This window comes from Rhinichthys klamathensis, unplaced genomic scaffold, assembly GCF_029890125.1.
Source record: "Rhinichthys klamathensis goyatoka isolate OS25496 unplaced genomic scaffold, OSU_Roscu_1.1 h1tg000430l_1, whole genome shotgun sequence".
NCBI classification, from domain to species: Eukaryota; Metazoa; Chordata; class Actinopteri; order Cypriniformes; family Leuciscidae; genus Rhinichthys; species Rhinichthys klamathensis.
The window spans coordinates 854,682-868,549 of NW_026606926.1; the positions used below are offsets into that span (position 1 = coordinate 854,682).

General features: G+C 39.0%; 1 protein-coding gene across 1 annotated transcript in view; it reads right to left on the reverse strand.

The window, feature by feature from the left end:
* Positions 1-13,490, reverse strand: part of col7a1l (collagen type VII alpha 1-like) — a 61,540-nt gene extending 48,050 nt beyond the window's left edge. The window contains exons 1-5 of the mRNA XM_056235784.1: positions 13,052-13,490; positions 7,916-8,139; positions 3,539-3,719; positions 3,289-3,448; positions 775-868 (exon numbers count right to left, since the gene is read on the reverse strand). Coding sequence (XP_056091759.1) covers positions 775-868; positions 3,289-3,448; positions 3,539-3,719; positions 7,916-7,991 — 511 coding nt within the window. The 5' untranslated portion in view covers positions 7,992-8,139; positions 13,052-13,490. The remainder of the gene's footprint in view (positions 1-774; positions 869-3,288; positions 3,449-3,538; positions 3,720-7,915; positions 8,140-13,051) is intronic.
* Between the last annotated feature and the right edge of the window lie 378 nt (positions 13,491-13,868).

The following is a 13,868-nucleotide window of genomic DNA, read 5'->3' on the forward strand; positions in this document are numbered from 1 at the left end:
CAGGGCACGTTGCAGTCCAAACTCGAACCTTAATCACCTATATGATCACCAAGGCTATTCACTTGTCACTATACCACAGCTCCAGTGACTTTATTTAAAAAAAAAATTATATCATGGAGGCCTGTAGGGTGCAGCCAATTCTTAACAGGTGTGTGTGTGTGTGTGTGTGTGTGTGTGTGTGTGTGTGTGTGTGTGTGTGTGTGTGTGTGTGTGTGTGTGTGTGTGTGTGTGTGTGTGTGTGTGTGTGTGTGTGTGTGTGTGTGTGTACATGAGTGACCCTCATGTCTCAGACCTGTCTGCAGTGTTATCAGCTGTAGAGTGATGATGGGAGAACGTCACGCCATGTCGCATTGCTGTACATGTGTCAAACGGCCTGATCTCTCTGGGAAAACTGATTAGAAAGGCAGGACACGGTGTGCGTGTGTGTGTGTGTGTGTGTGTGTGTGGAAGGGGAGCAAGGAGGAATGAGCTTGATGAAAAATTACAGCAATTAGCTGGCCACCGGGTAATGAGCCATAATTATTTCAGCACTCTGGGCATCAAAACAGAAAGAGCGTCAGAAAGTCAAGGAAACAAGGCTGACACACACAAACATACACGTTTTATGTCTTGGCACGTTCACCAATACTACCATTCAGTGTAAATCACTCCACTACAGTTACTCTGAGTCACACGTCAAAACATAAAGGAGTGTGCACACACACACAAGCACGCACAACCACACACACAAGCAAGCACACACAAACACTTTTGACAACAAGTCTGAAAACTCACCCACAGCAAACAGTGAAATTCCACTGTCTGTAACAGCTCTAGCTGGACCGTCCACTGGATCATCCGATTGGCCATTAGTGATCAGAACAGCAATCTGATGCCAGAAAGAAACATAATGTGATGCTTTATATCCCAACATGCAAAAGGGTGAATTTCACAAAACCTGAAGAACCTCAAAAATGTGCTTAATTGTAATTAAAATGATGCCACAATGCAAACATTTATGGAAAAACAGTTTTCCTTTCTTCCATGTCATTTTTAGAGTGAAATACATGTCTATTGTGAGACTTCTTCTAACATCAGAAATATAAAGCCAGTCACCACACAAAGTAATAAAACTGGGTCATACTTGTAGATCCCCCTTAGACATGCCACAGGCATTAAATTTCAAAGATGTACAAAAATATATTAAAGAGTAAATCTCACAAAGACTATCGAGAAAGGTCCTACTTATATTCAACCACGAAGAAAAAAGATAGCACTTTATTTTACAGTATGTGCATTTACAGTGTACTTACATGAGAAAGTAATGAGTAATATAGGTAATTATATGGACTTAGGTAATTATATGGGTTGAGGTTAGGTTTAGTGTTAGTAACTAGTTATTATAGTAAATATAGGACTTAGATGTAAAACAGGACTGTAAAATAAAGTGCTACCAGGAAAGAAAATGCAGCCTACATTTAGGACTATTTTAATTATTATTATTATTTTGCATTGTGACATTTTTTAGGACAAATAAGCATTGTTAACACTCCAATTTTCATTACTGTATTGAGTCATCATGTACTTTTACTATTCCCATTATTTCAACAAGAATTCTCATTACCGTAATACCACATTACAGAAAAACAATGTTATATAATCCGTTTTTTATTTAAATCCTCATAAAGGTTATGTACTTTACAACTGAAATATATATTTATCTTTCACATTACAGTGATAAGAAACAAAAATGAGAACTGTCTTAACAGCTTTCATGAAATCCACCCAAAAGTGTGAATTTGTATTAAAGGACTCAATCTGCCATTAAGAGTATCACGCTGATACTGATGCCCTTGAAAGCACACAGCATGAATTATCATCTCATTGCATACATAATTCCCCAACCGCAGCAGATCCAAACTTGCAAAGTCGCTTACACTGACTCACAAATGAGTATTCTGAAAAAGAAGCATCTCCTGGGTCACCTAAAGTTCACCGCATTGGCCGAGCTGAGTCTGGGTTCATCTTTATGCACCTTACAGTATGCCATTACAGTATGTTAAAGAGAGCTTTAAAAAGGGGTAAATCTCTGCAGTTCATTTTAAATGCCTGCTCGTTTCCTCACACCAGGTGCTCCACAGCAAGACCAGCATCTATGTGCAGTTTGGAATCCTAATCAAGCCCTAAATTAGGATGGGTGGGACACTGCGGAGCAGAGTGTGTGCACTGCAGCGCAGGACGTGATGTCCTGACAGAATCAATGAAGTGACTGCAGGTGCAGCTCTTTGAGATATAATTATAAGGTTGTTCTGTGTGTATGTGACAGGATGTTTCATTTGGAAATTTTACATTTCAGATATGATTACGGTTCAGTATTCTGTATTTAGACTGTGTCCTAACCAAATGAGGTGCCATAAAATGCCAAACAATGCAAGCTGTGAGTACGAACGTGACATTGTCGTTTGATTGGTTTCCATTTATGTGCCTTTATGCTGGGTAGCCATACTCTTAAAAATAAATGTGCTTTATTGGAATCTATAGATCCATGAAGAAACGTTAAAGTCGGGATTAAATGGAAGTTGCGATTGTCTTTTCTTTCCTATTTTGGTGTAGCTTATATCTGAGTGAAACGGCTTTTCAAACAAGAAAAAATGTAGAGCTTGACTTTGTCCAGGCAGCTCAGTGTGCTTTTGAATTGCTTTCGCGGTACTTTGATGTCATACACCGAAAAATCAGGATGTGCAAGGATAAATCATTTATAATAAATACTGCAATATACCATAATAAAGAAGAATAGTCCATTTTGATTTCATGGTGACTTTACCATCCATGAAACCATTCCATTGCACAAAAGGTTCTTTAGATTTTTAAAATGAAAAAATGGTTCTTTAACTAACTGTTCAGTGAACGTTTTTTGGGGAACCAAAAAATGGTTCTTCTATGGCATCATCACTGCAAAAACATAATAATATTTTTTTTGGATCCTTTACTTTTAAGAGTGTAGCCCCACCCACTTTGAAATGTCATTGGTCCATAATCCTGATCCTCCTAACTGTACAATAAACATCAAATATTTTGATTGGCTGTGATTGTATCATACCATGCAGCAGTTTTGAATCTTCAATTGTGAATACAGCAATACAATACAGCATAAAAGCCATTTTAAAATCTCCATTGTGGCTCCAACGTGGCTTTGGTTGTGTGTGAACTTGTCTTTTGTATATATATGTAGCGCTTTAGATGCAGCTTCTGTGCCACCTTTGCAGTGTAAAGTTGGTCTTTTTTTATCTCACAGATGGGTTATCTCACCTTCGGGGAGTTGTCTCTGATGATAGAAGGACTGAACACTGACTCTACGAGGAATTCCAATGCCAGGCCGGTGCGGCTGCTGCCTCCCTCATACGACAACTCCTCCACGGCTCTGAGCACTTCCTCCAGAGTCGAATAATCCGTCACAGCTATACGCATCCTGAACAAGGACACATTCAAGTGTTTATTCGTGCTTACTAAGATACAAGGTCGAGCATTCACACATGCAGCACACAATATGCATACGGACCTAGGCAAGTCTGAATAGACAGTCACTCCAAAGCGAACGCCTTCCTGTCCAACCACACTTCCCTGGAAGGCTCGGATGATGTCCGCTATGAACTCTTTGATCTGCTGGAAGCTGGTCGGACCCACTGACCAGGAATCATCCACCAGGAACACAATATCTGCAGGCATGGCTGTACGGCATACTGAAAAGGAACAAGGGAGATTGATTTTTGACAAATGTTCCTCTTTTACCATGGCCGAGACTGTTTTTATAAGTGAAAATGTTCTAAAAGATGGCTAAGAGTTCATATTAAAAAAGTTGGGCACAATTTAGAGGAATTGGATCGAACCGACAGCAAGATTTCAATTCATAGAAGATCACAAACACAACAAAGGTAAAGTCCAACAAAAAGCTTTGTCGTTTTGCAAGTCGAATGTTCTTTGGCTTTGTTTGGAATTTAAGGTAAATTGGAGCAATCTGGAAAATGAAGTGTTCCTCCTCCAAATGAAAGTTAAATTGATAAGTATAATTAAATAATATTTAAAGCAAACAGTATTTGATTCTATCAACATTATAATTTCTCTGAATTGAACTGCAGTTTTACTATATTGCAGTTTTGTATCACATGTATAACTGGCTTAACATCAGTTCAGTTTTGAACCATAATAATTGAAGGGTCCAACCTCACTCTTGTCAAGGCTTTCTTGTTCACACCCAGCCACAAAGTGCGCATTCACCATGAGATGGCAGTGTAGTCCCAGGAAAAAAACCCAACAGATTTTCAGAGCCATTTAATTTATGCCTAGTGATTTGCACTTTAGAAACCACATTAAACAGGAACAGCTACTACAGACACAGAATTAGACCTGATCAGAATATAAGTAGCCTAAAGTCCAGTCATCCAATGCTTGTGTTATGGTTTATGACCTACATTTTCAGGATGTGTTCTGAGCTTCTTTTCCAGTAGTGTGCATTCTGAAAATAGATCCAAATAATGATTTATTTCTGTCTTTGATCGGTGCAAAATGTGGCCTTGCTTGTGAGGTGATTGCACAATCATTGTGACACTTGTCACGGCTGGCCCTAAGTGGACTGCAGATGTCAAGTCTGACAACTCTCTAAAGACGAGGCTAATTAGTACTAGATTAGACTTAATAGTAGCGGACAATGTACATCCAGATCTCAGAGATCAGAGAAGATAGGTTTACACACCAACACCTGAAATACAACAAAAACCGAAGGAGACAAGTACATCCCAGGCTTTGCAAAGGCTCTAACTAGCTCACATAAGAATGCCCTCAAAATGTTCTCCGCCCAAAACAACCACAAGATGACAGACGCTATTATAAAATCAAAACACAATAGAGCTCTGGAAACAATAGTATATGCATTAAACGCCATGGCGTTATTGACCATCTGGCAGGAACTACATAAAAAGTCTCATTTCCAGAAAAGTTGCTGCACAGAGTTGGGAAAATCTGTGCCACCCATATCAAAAGGGAACAAACACTGCAGGCTGTACTGATTTATCACTCACATACAGCATTCTAAGCGAGAAAAATGCTTTCGTGCAATAGGGAAGTTTATCAAAAGTTAACTTTAGCGGTCCAGTCAGTGCTCATGGTCCAGAGGCATTCAACCAGAGGAAGAGACGAGGACAGTAACAAAAATGTGAATTTGGCAGATGTTCTATCTTGATCCAGGTGAAAACTTTCAGTATACGGCACATGATTTTGCCAAGTTAGACGCGTTTCTGGGCCAACATATTTTGTTGACCCTGGAACCACATTCCTGTCTGAAAATGTTGTCTTAGCCTATCCCCACCCCTAAACCTAACCCTACCCATAATTTATTCCTAAAATCAGAGGGAAATGATAGGTGAATAACACTGATGTAGAAGAACCTAACCCTTGTTGTAAGCCAAAACTTGACATAAACTGTAAACTCGTCCCTCAAATCTGATTGGTTGATTGAAATGTTGTTCCAGGATCAACGTAGATGTTAATCCAGAAACATGTTGCACTTGGTGAAATCACGTTCTGCCATGAATACGCCATTTAACGTTTTATATAATACAATTAATTTGTTTGTTCACTGATTAATTCAGTGATTGATTCAGAGTTCACTCCATCATTATTTAGCATAGCATTCACAGTAATACCTGCAACCCTCAAAAGAGCCACAATACAGCACTGCCACGTGTCAGGAGAGACTCTTCATCGCATACAGCGCTTAAACAGATCTCTCCAGTCTTACTTTCTAGATCTCCAGATACATCTCAGCTGCAGCTTGCAGACTGTGCAGTTGTGTGCAAAGAGGATTACACTAAAATCATCTGCTGCTAGATTAAAATCATCAGCCTGTGAAGATGATGTAGTTTAACACGATACAACATAAAAGAGCTGCATTCAGTGCTGTGTCAGTAAAGTCAGTAAAAAAATAAGGTTATTAAGCAAACATTTGCTTACTTTCAAAGCAACTGTAACAGACTGACAGGCTATTAACATGACAACAAGGACCTGAAGGCAGTGAGAAGTGACTACCTTTGTATTTACAGATATAAGGGTTGATTACTGGGTAAGTTGCATTTTCTTTTACATTTAACAGGGTTTCGACATAAAGCAGGAAGAGATGGTGAAAAAGTACAAGGACGTGACCTCAGAAAGCACATTCTTTCCATTTCATAGTCAAGTGTCTGTCACTGCAAACAGCCATTTTGAAGAGGTGTGGAAAATTACAGTGTTTCAGGGCATTAGTGCCTCAGTCAGTAATTGGTCCTGACAGACTCCTCTAAAACCATCCTGCGTGAATTCAATATGTTTCACATTCTTGCTCTTTCCCGCTCTCTCACACACACAGCTCAAGGTGAAACAGAAACACACACACACACTGATTTTTGTAGACAGTTCTGAGCTGATGGAAATCAGAGAGGGGTACAATGATTTATCTTAAAAGGCTCAAACCAGAGGTATCAAGCTGCAGGAGGTCTGCATATGTGCTGCAGCAGAACCGGCTGACTCAGCAGGACACGTGTGGAAAAAACTCCACCTGTACAGCCTCTTCAGGTGAACTGATACACATGGTAATGATTCAAAGTAAACTTCCCTGAAACACTATTGCAAAAGAATCTCATACAACAGGAAATTTGTACCTATCTAACCAGCAAGATAGATGCGTGTTTCTTTAATATCTCGATTATTTTGTCTTATAGAAAACAATAAGATAAGTAAATTGAAAAAAGAGTGAAAATTAAATCACATATAATTAAATAAATAAATAAATTAGGCCAAAAAACACCAACATTGAAGTAACTGATTAATTATTCAACTAATACAAATAAATAAATAAAAAATAGGCAAAAAGCACCAACATTGAAGTAACTGATTCATTTTTCGACTGATAAAATAAAAAATAAATAAAAAAATGATTAGGCAAAAAGCACCAACATTTAAGTAGACTAACTGATTAATTGTTCAACTTATAAATAAAAAATGTAAAAGTATTAATTAATTAATTAGATTAAATTAATTGTGTTAACTTTTTTTACTTTCTACTGTCTCGCTTTTATAACGTAACAGATAGTTATGCATTTGCAACTTATTAACTAGCATCTATACATATCAACTTATATATTGTTTTAAAAATATTTGATATGAAATTGTAGAGTGCGAAAGTAAAAGAAATCGCAATGTATGCACAAAACTTTTGTTTTGATGCTAGTCAAATCATGAAGTGAATTAAAAACATTGGAAGTCTAATGTTTCTTTCATTCTTTTGGAAGTTTTCTTTCTTTTTGTCCTACAGAGTTTAGCTTCAACTTGCCTCAACACATCTGCCTGGAAGTTTCTAGTATGCCTAGTAAGACCTTGATTAGCTGGTTCAGATGTTTAATTTGGGTTGGGGCTAATCTTTGCAGGACAGTGGCCCTCCAGGAGCAGGAACGGACACCCCTGACTTAATTCGAATCGTTCACATCCAAACGCAAAGGGTTGGATGTCATTCTTGCGTATTCTGAAAGGCACTCAATTTTAGTTACTCACCTAAATTTTTTTTTTTTTTTTTTTTTTTTAGCATTTAATGCAGGGTTCCTCAAACTCGGTCCTGGAGGGCCACTGCCCTGCAGAGTTTAGCTCCAACCCTGATCAAAAAACACCTGAGCAAGCTAATCAAGGTCTTCAGGATCACTAGAAACTCACAGGTAGGTGTGTTTGATCAGGGTTGGAGCTAAACTCTGCAGGACAATGGCCCTCCAGGACCGAGTTTGAGGAACCCTGATTTAATGCTTGGCAAATGTTCATTTTGTACCTTGCCTGCAACCTTTTTCAGAGTGTGATTGATTGAAGGGCGTGATATTGGCAGTTCACTGGGGACTGGATAAAGTATGAGTCAGCAGTCTACCTTCAGCCTCTGCAGTGGCGTTTTGATGGGAGAGAGACAGGGACAAGAGGAAGATCCATATGCCGCAATATCCCATTCTCTCTCTCTCTCGTCCTCTGACTTTCTCTTTCGTTCCCTGTCCTCCCCCTCTTATCTCTCTGCCGACAGATCCTCTTCCTTGGACTGATGTCCTGAGACGGGGTTGTTCTCCAATTTATTTAGCTGCTATGCTCTCTCCCTTTTATCTGTAAGACAGAGGAAGAGAGAGATCGGTATCGTCATACATATGCATATACACACATTCAGAATAATCATTTTGATCTATTCTGTTAGCAGAGTCAATGTAATCGCTGAATCTTCGCTGAAAATCGCCTGTATAATCCGGCACATTTATCCTGTCAGATATGGCTGTGCAGGCCCGCTGAGCGCCGGTTAAGAAATGAATAGCTCTCAGATGGAGACAGGTATTATTCAAATAAAAGAGAATTGTTTAAGGTTAAAGAACTGAGGTATACTGCACAATGCTATTCTTTTAAGCTTATTCGTCTCAGGATTAAATTCAACAGAGGACAATAATAAAATAGTAATACAATAATCTGTACAGTAAAAGAATGATAATTGTATCAAAATGTACATGTTGTTCTTCCATATAATGGAAGGTCCCAAAAACATGCAACATGACACAATTGATCAAAAGTGACGGTAAATTATAATGTTACAAAATATTTCTATCGCAAAAAGAGGTGTTCTTTTGAACTTTCTATCAGAGAATCCTGAAAAGTTTACACAAAAATATTAAGCAGCACAACTGTTTTTAACATTGATAATAATAATAAGAAATGTTTCTTGAGCAGCAAATCAGCATATTAGGCACATTTCTGAAGGATCATGTGACCCTGAAGATTCTGAACATTCAGCTTTATCATCACAGGAATAGATTGCATTTTAAAATATTTTAAAATAGACAATAGTTGTTTTAAATTGCAATAATATTTTACAATATTTACTGTATTTCTGATAAATGCAGTGAGACGTTGTGCAAAAACATTGACCCCAAACTTTTAAACAGTATTGCACTCTGTTCCTTAAAAAAAAGCTGTTGTATGTCTTCAGAAAACTATATTATAACACATGCATATGTATGTCGTAGGAACCATCATGCTTTTATAGTGCTTTTTTGTCATTTTAGGCCACTTCCATAGTCATTATTCAACGAACGATGTATGGAAAAGAAAACATATTTTTTGTGTTCTATATTCAAGAAAGAAAGTCAAACTGGTTTGGAACAAGCAAATAATGACAAACACCAGCTGCCCATCATCATTTATAGTGTTTTGGATTCTGGTCTTCAACATGGGATGCTAGTGAACTAGCTTAACTAGCAAGACTTCCTTGTTCGGCCAGCTTTACCAGCTAAGTTTTCCTGGTAAATTTGATTAGTTGGACTTTTTAGCAGGTTTCTCATCAAAAAACACATGTCTACATGTGTAGATTATGACAAGACCTTCTATGTGTTATCTCTGTGAACTGTGGACTGTGATATGAATAACCTTAAGTATATAGGCAACAGCATTAATCAAACTTGTTATTTTTTATATATTCATGCATCTTCATGCATCTTAACACATCATTGTTCCCAAGAGTACAAAGACAGTGAATTGACACAGTTACGTCACACATGGCAGTTGACATTGAGGTCAAAGTGTCACAACAAACTTGACCTTTGTGAAAGACACCAAGACTGCTCATTATTTCTTATGTCTGTGTGTGGTCTAGAGAGTAAGGTGAGAACTGCAGTGAAAATACAGTACAATCTGCCTTTAGGACAGAAGGTTCGAGATTTTTTAAGAAGGTGGATGAGTTTCCCCTCAAGGACACCAATTCATTGATGTAACTTCTCCATTATCACTAAAATCCTCACTTATCTGAAAGTAAAATTAGGTTTTTACCTATGTATCTTAATCCCCGGTTTCACAGACAAGGCTTAAGCCTATAGTCCCAGACTAAAATGCATGTTTGAGCTGTTTTAACTGAAAGCAACTTGCACTGACATATCTTAAACCATGCAGGTCAATGTCATAATTGTTATTTAATATCTCACAGTGTCACTGTCATAAAGGTGACTTAATATCTCACAATGTGACTTTATATGTCATAATTGCAACTATTTCTTGTGATTGTGAATTTACTGTAAATATCACAATTGTGACTTAATTTCTTGTGACTGTGACTTAATATCGTACAATGTGACTATGTCACAATTTGGGGCAGTTGTGGACTAATGGTTAGAGAGTTGGACTTGTAACCCGAAGCTCGCGAGTTTGATTCTCAGTACTGGCAGAAAACGACTGAGATGCCCATGAGCAAGGCATCTAACCCCCAATCGCTCCCTGGGCGCCACAGCAAAAATGGCTGCCCACTGCTCTGGGTTTGTGTGTGTCCACGGTTTACAGTGTGTGTGTTTTCACTACTCCTAATGTGTGTGCACTAACTTGGATGAGTTAAATGCAGAGGACAAATTCCGAGTATGGGTTACCCTACTTGGCCTTCACGTCACTTCGATTGCAACTTTATTTTTTGTGATTGTGAAATTTATGATATAGTGACATAGGGCCAGATTTACTAAACAGGGCAAATTAGCATGAGAGAGCAATTTCAAAAAAGCGCAGATGAGAGTGGAAAGTTCTGCGCTTGATCTACTGATGGCGTGTAAATTAAAGAACCCAGACGCAGCCGGATCATTTCCATAATGACCAAGAGCAGAGAAGATTTGCTTCTGGTTTAAGACATTCTTTTTTTGGGTGGTAAATAATGGCGCAAATACCAGTAAATTGACGAGCAACACTCTGCAATTGCTAATTTCTCCTTATACCTGAGAAGCTTTAACTGTGGCAAAATCCTTTGAAATCAGGTCTAATCCCAAACTGTAAAAGCATACAAAATCCAGAGGCATCAGACAGGTGAACAGCTTCCTCTCCAAATAAATACTGCCATTCCAAATACTGTGCTAACTAACTACATACCATATGGAATCAATGATCTCGCACAGAACCGCTATGGCTTTGTCAGGTTACATCAGTAGGAAATATTTACGACTACCGAGTCTCTGTTCAACCAACAGACAGCACTGTCAAGATGTGCAGAAACCACAGCCATTCAAATGCAATGGTTTACTGCACAACTGCCATCTGTAATGTGCAGGGAACGAGTCTGACAGTCCACAAAATTAATGCAGTTGCAAGGGTTCGCTGACTTTAACAAACTTCTCTGGGATGCACAAGAGTCTATAAAGCATTTTTACATACAGAAGTGCTAAAACTTTATATTATCACGAAAGACACTTCTAAGCAGCCTTTAGCATACAAAGTTAGCACAGAAATCAGTTTTCCTATCAGACGCAGTGGAACGCTGTCAGATTTTTCATCAAAAAACTTTGTGGCCATGAACTCTGCACACACCACTCAAACTCAGTCCTGTTCGAGCATGTAACCTCAAGCACTTCTGTACCACAGTTAGTTTACATGACTTTACATGGACTCTGGTTCTCTGGACGGGGCAGATAAGACTTTTTGAATTGCTGCACTTTGGACACTGCCGTCTGATTGTGCGATTTATGAATGAATCTGATTGAACGAGCGATTATTCGAGCCACGTACAGACATGAAGGTGCGACCGCTGTGACTCAAGCTATATTTTTTTGGATGTCTGCCGCACAGCAACTTGCATACAGCATACAGTCAGAGAATGTAATCTCACAAGCGCAGGCCGACCGGAGAGGTGAGTGTGCAGCTGGATTGTGCGCTTTAAAGGATTGTAAAGGTACAGGAGCCGACCCATTTCTCCTTCTTGCTCTCTCCACAAGCCCTGCTGTTTGTTAGCAGTTTCTGCATACGGTCGCTTCACAGGAGATTATCTGTGTAGCTCTAAATTAAGAGTTAAACGCACATTTAAACTACATTTCTTAAAAGCGCCCAAAAATGCACTAGCGCACACATGGAGAGACGCCAATCCAAACAGTCCATGCAATTGTTGCATGGAGCCCAATGGTGAATGCACAAAGTTCAATAGCGGCCATTCATGAGATGAGCCAAACATCCTTAAATGACGCTTCAGCGATGAATGTTTTTAAGATACCGGGAGAAAAGTCCTCACAAAACATCTGTTGTAGTGCAAATGTCCATACGCATACTCTCAGTAATCGCTTGCTCACAATAAAAGCCAGAAAGGACGCTGTTTGTGGAGGCTTATCAGCGTCAGAAAGAGGCAAGCCGCCAACGTGCAGTGATGAAGTGAGTTTATGCGGCTCATGGCAGTACGTACGACTAAAGCCGGAGTGCCGTTCAACTTCGAGGGGCGTGTAAAAGCCTGTGCGTGAAGGAATAAGCTATCAGACTGGAGGCATCACAGACACACTCTATTATTTTGTTCAAGGCTTTTTAGTTGCATTAGCAGGGCTATTGAAGCCGTCAGACGCAGTGGTAAATGGAGTGGAACGGCACATGGTGGATTGAGTCTCGGATTTTGTTCCACAATTACCTAATCAAAAAATGCATTAAACAAATATGAACTTGGGTCAAATTATACCAGTTCTAATCAGTAGATGTTTGAGAAAATGAACTTTAAAATGCAAAATTGCAGTAGCTTAGAACAGTGGTTCTCAACTTAAGGGTCATGACCCTAAAATGGGCCGCAGGTCTGTTTTTATTGGGTCGTGGTGAGTGGGAAAGATCTCATCTTTTAAAGGATGAGAAAACATTATGCACCCAATCGAACTCTACAATATTTTAGAGTCAATTCATATTAGAGTCATTCTGTTGAAGGTAAATTAGACGCATGCCAACATAGGTTGCATGGGATTGCTTCATCCTCAAAAACCATGCACCAAACTACACAGGGTAAAAGAAGATACAAATCAAACTAGATTAAAAATTAATTCTACTGAGATGGATTGCCACTTGATGTCCAAGAAAGTCTAAATCCTGAAGCAAAACTAGTTGAGAACTACTGGCTTAGAAACTCTGAGAGAATGACCCACATCCAGAGTGTGCAAGAAAAAGAAAACGAGAGAAAGAAACTTGGCAGTGAGCTAGATAGATATACAGCTTTCTGCATTGTGAGGCATTGGGCTGCAAAGTTCATACAGAGACCCTCTCTCACCTTTCCCACTGTCCCACTGTCCCCCGCACCATGATCCTCCTCTCGAATGCAAAACTGCTGTCCACGGGAAACAGACCCAGTCCGCTGGAGATCCGTCAGGTAATAATACAATCCAAGCACAGGTTATGGGACTCCACACGCTGTAATACACTGTCCCAGGACGAGGGGTGTGAGAATCCAAGAGAGCAAAAGGGTGTGTGAGGGAAAGAGAGACTGAATGAATGAAGCAAATACCTCTAAAGGGGAAAGTTAAGGGGGTGTGGAAGAGCTACAACAGGTTGGCTCACAGTTACGGCAAGAAGATGGATGGGGAGAGAGAGTGAAAAAAAAGTAAGAAAGAGAGAGCAGCAACTAAGAAAATGAAGATAATTCCATATACTGTTTTTAGGCACAAACCGAGTAGTTAAAGACATTTGGTTCTTTGTAAAGAGGTTTGTCTGTTTTTTTTTTTTTTTTTGTATTATTATTTATTCTGAATTTCAAATGTTTCTTCAGTGGTTAAACGTTTGTTGCAACATTTTCATATAAACAATATGCAACATTATCCTTGGTGACTGACTTTGTTTTATATTGTTATGTTTTGAGGTCTTGCGCAGTTATTATGCGCTTTAAAGTCACATGAGCAGCATCATGACATTAAAAAGTCCTGCAGCAAGTTAATCACTGCATTACAAAAAACTAATGGCCAAAATACAGACTCCTCCCTGTGCTTATTTCCTGTTTGCTTGGTTTCCTTGGTTTCTGATTATGTCCTTTGTTTCTGATTTATTAATTGATTATGTTCACCTGCGTCTTGCTTGGTTCATCATTTAGCCTG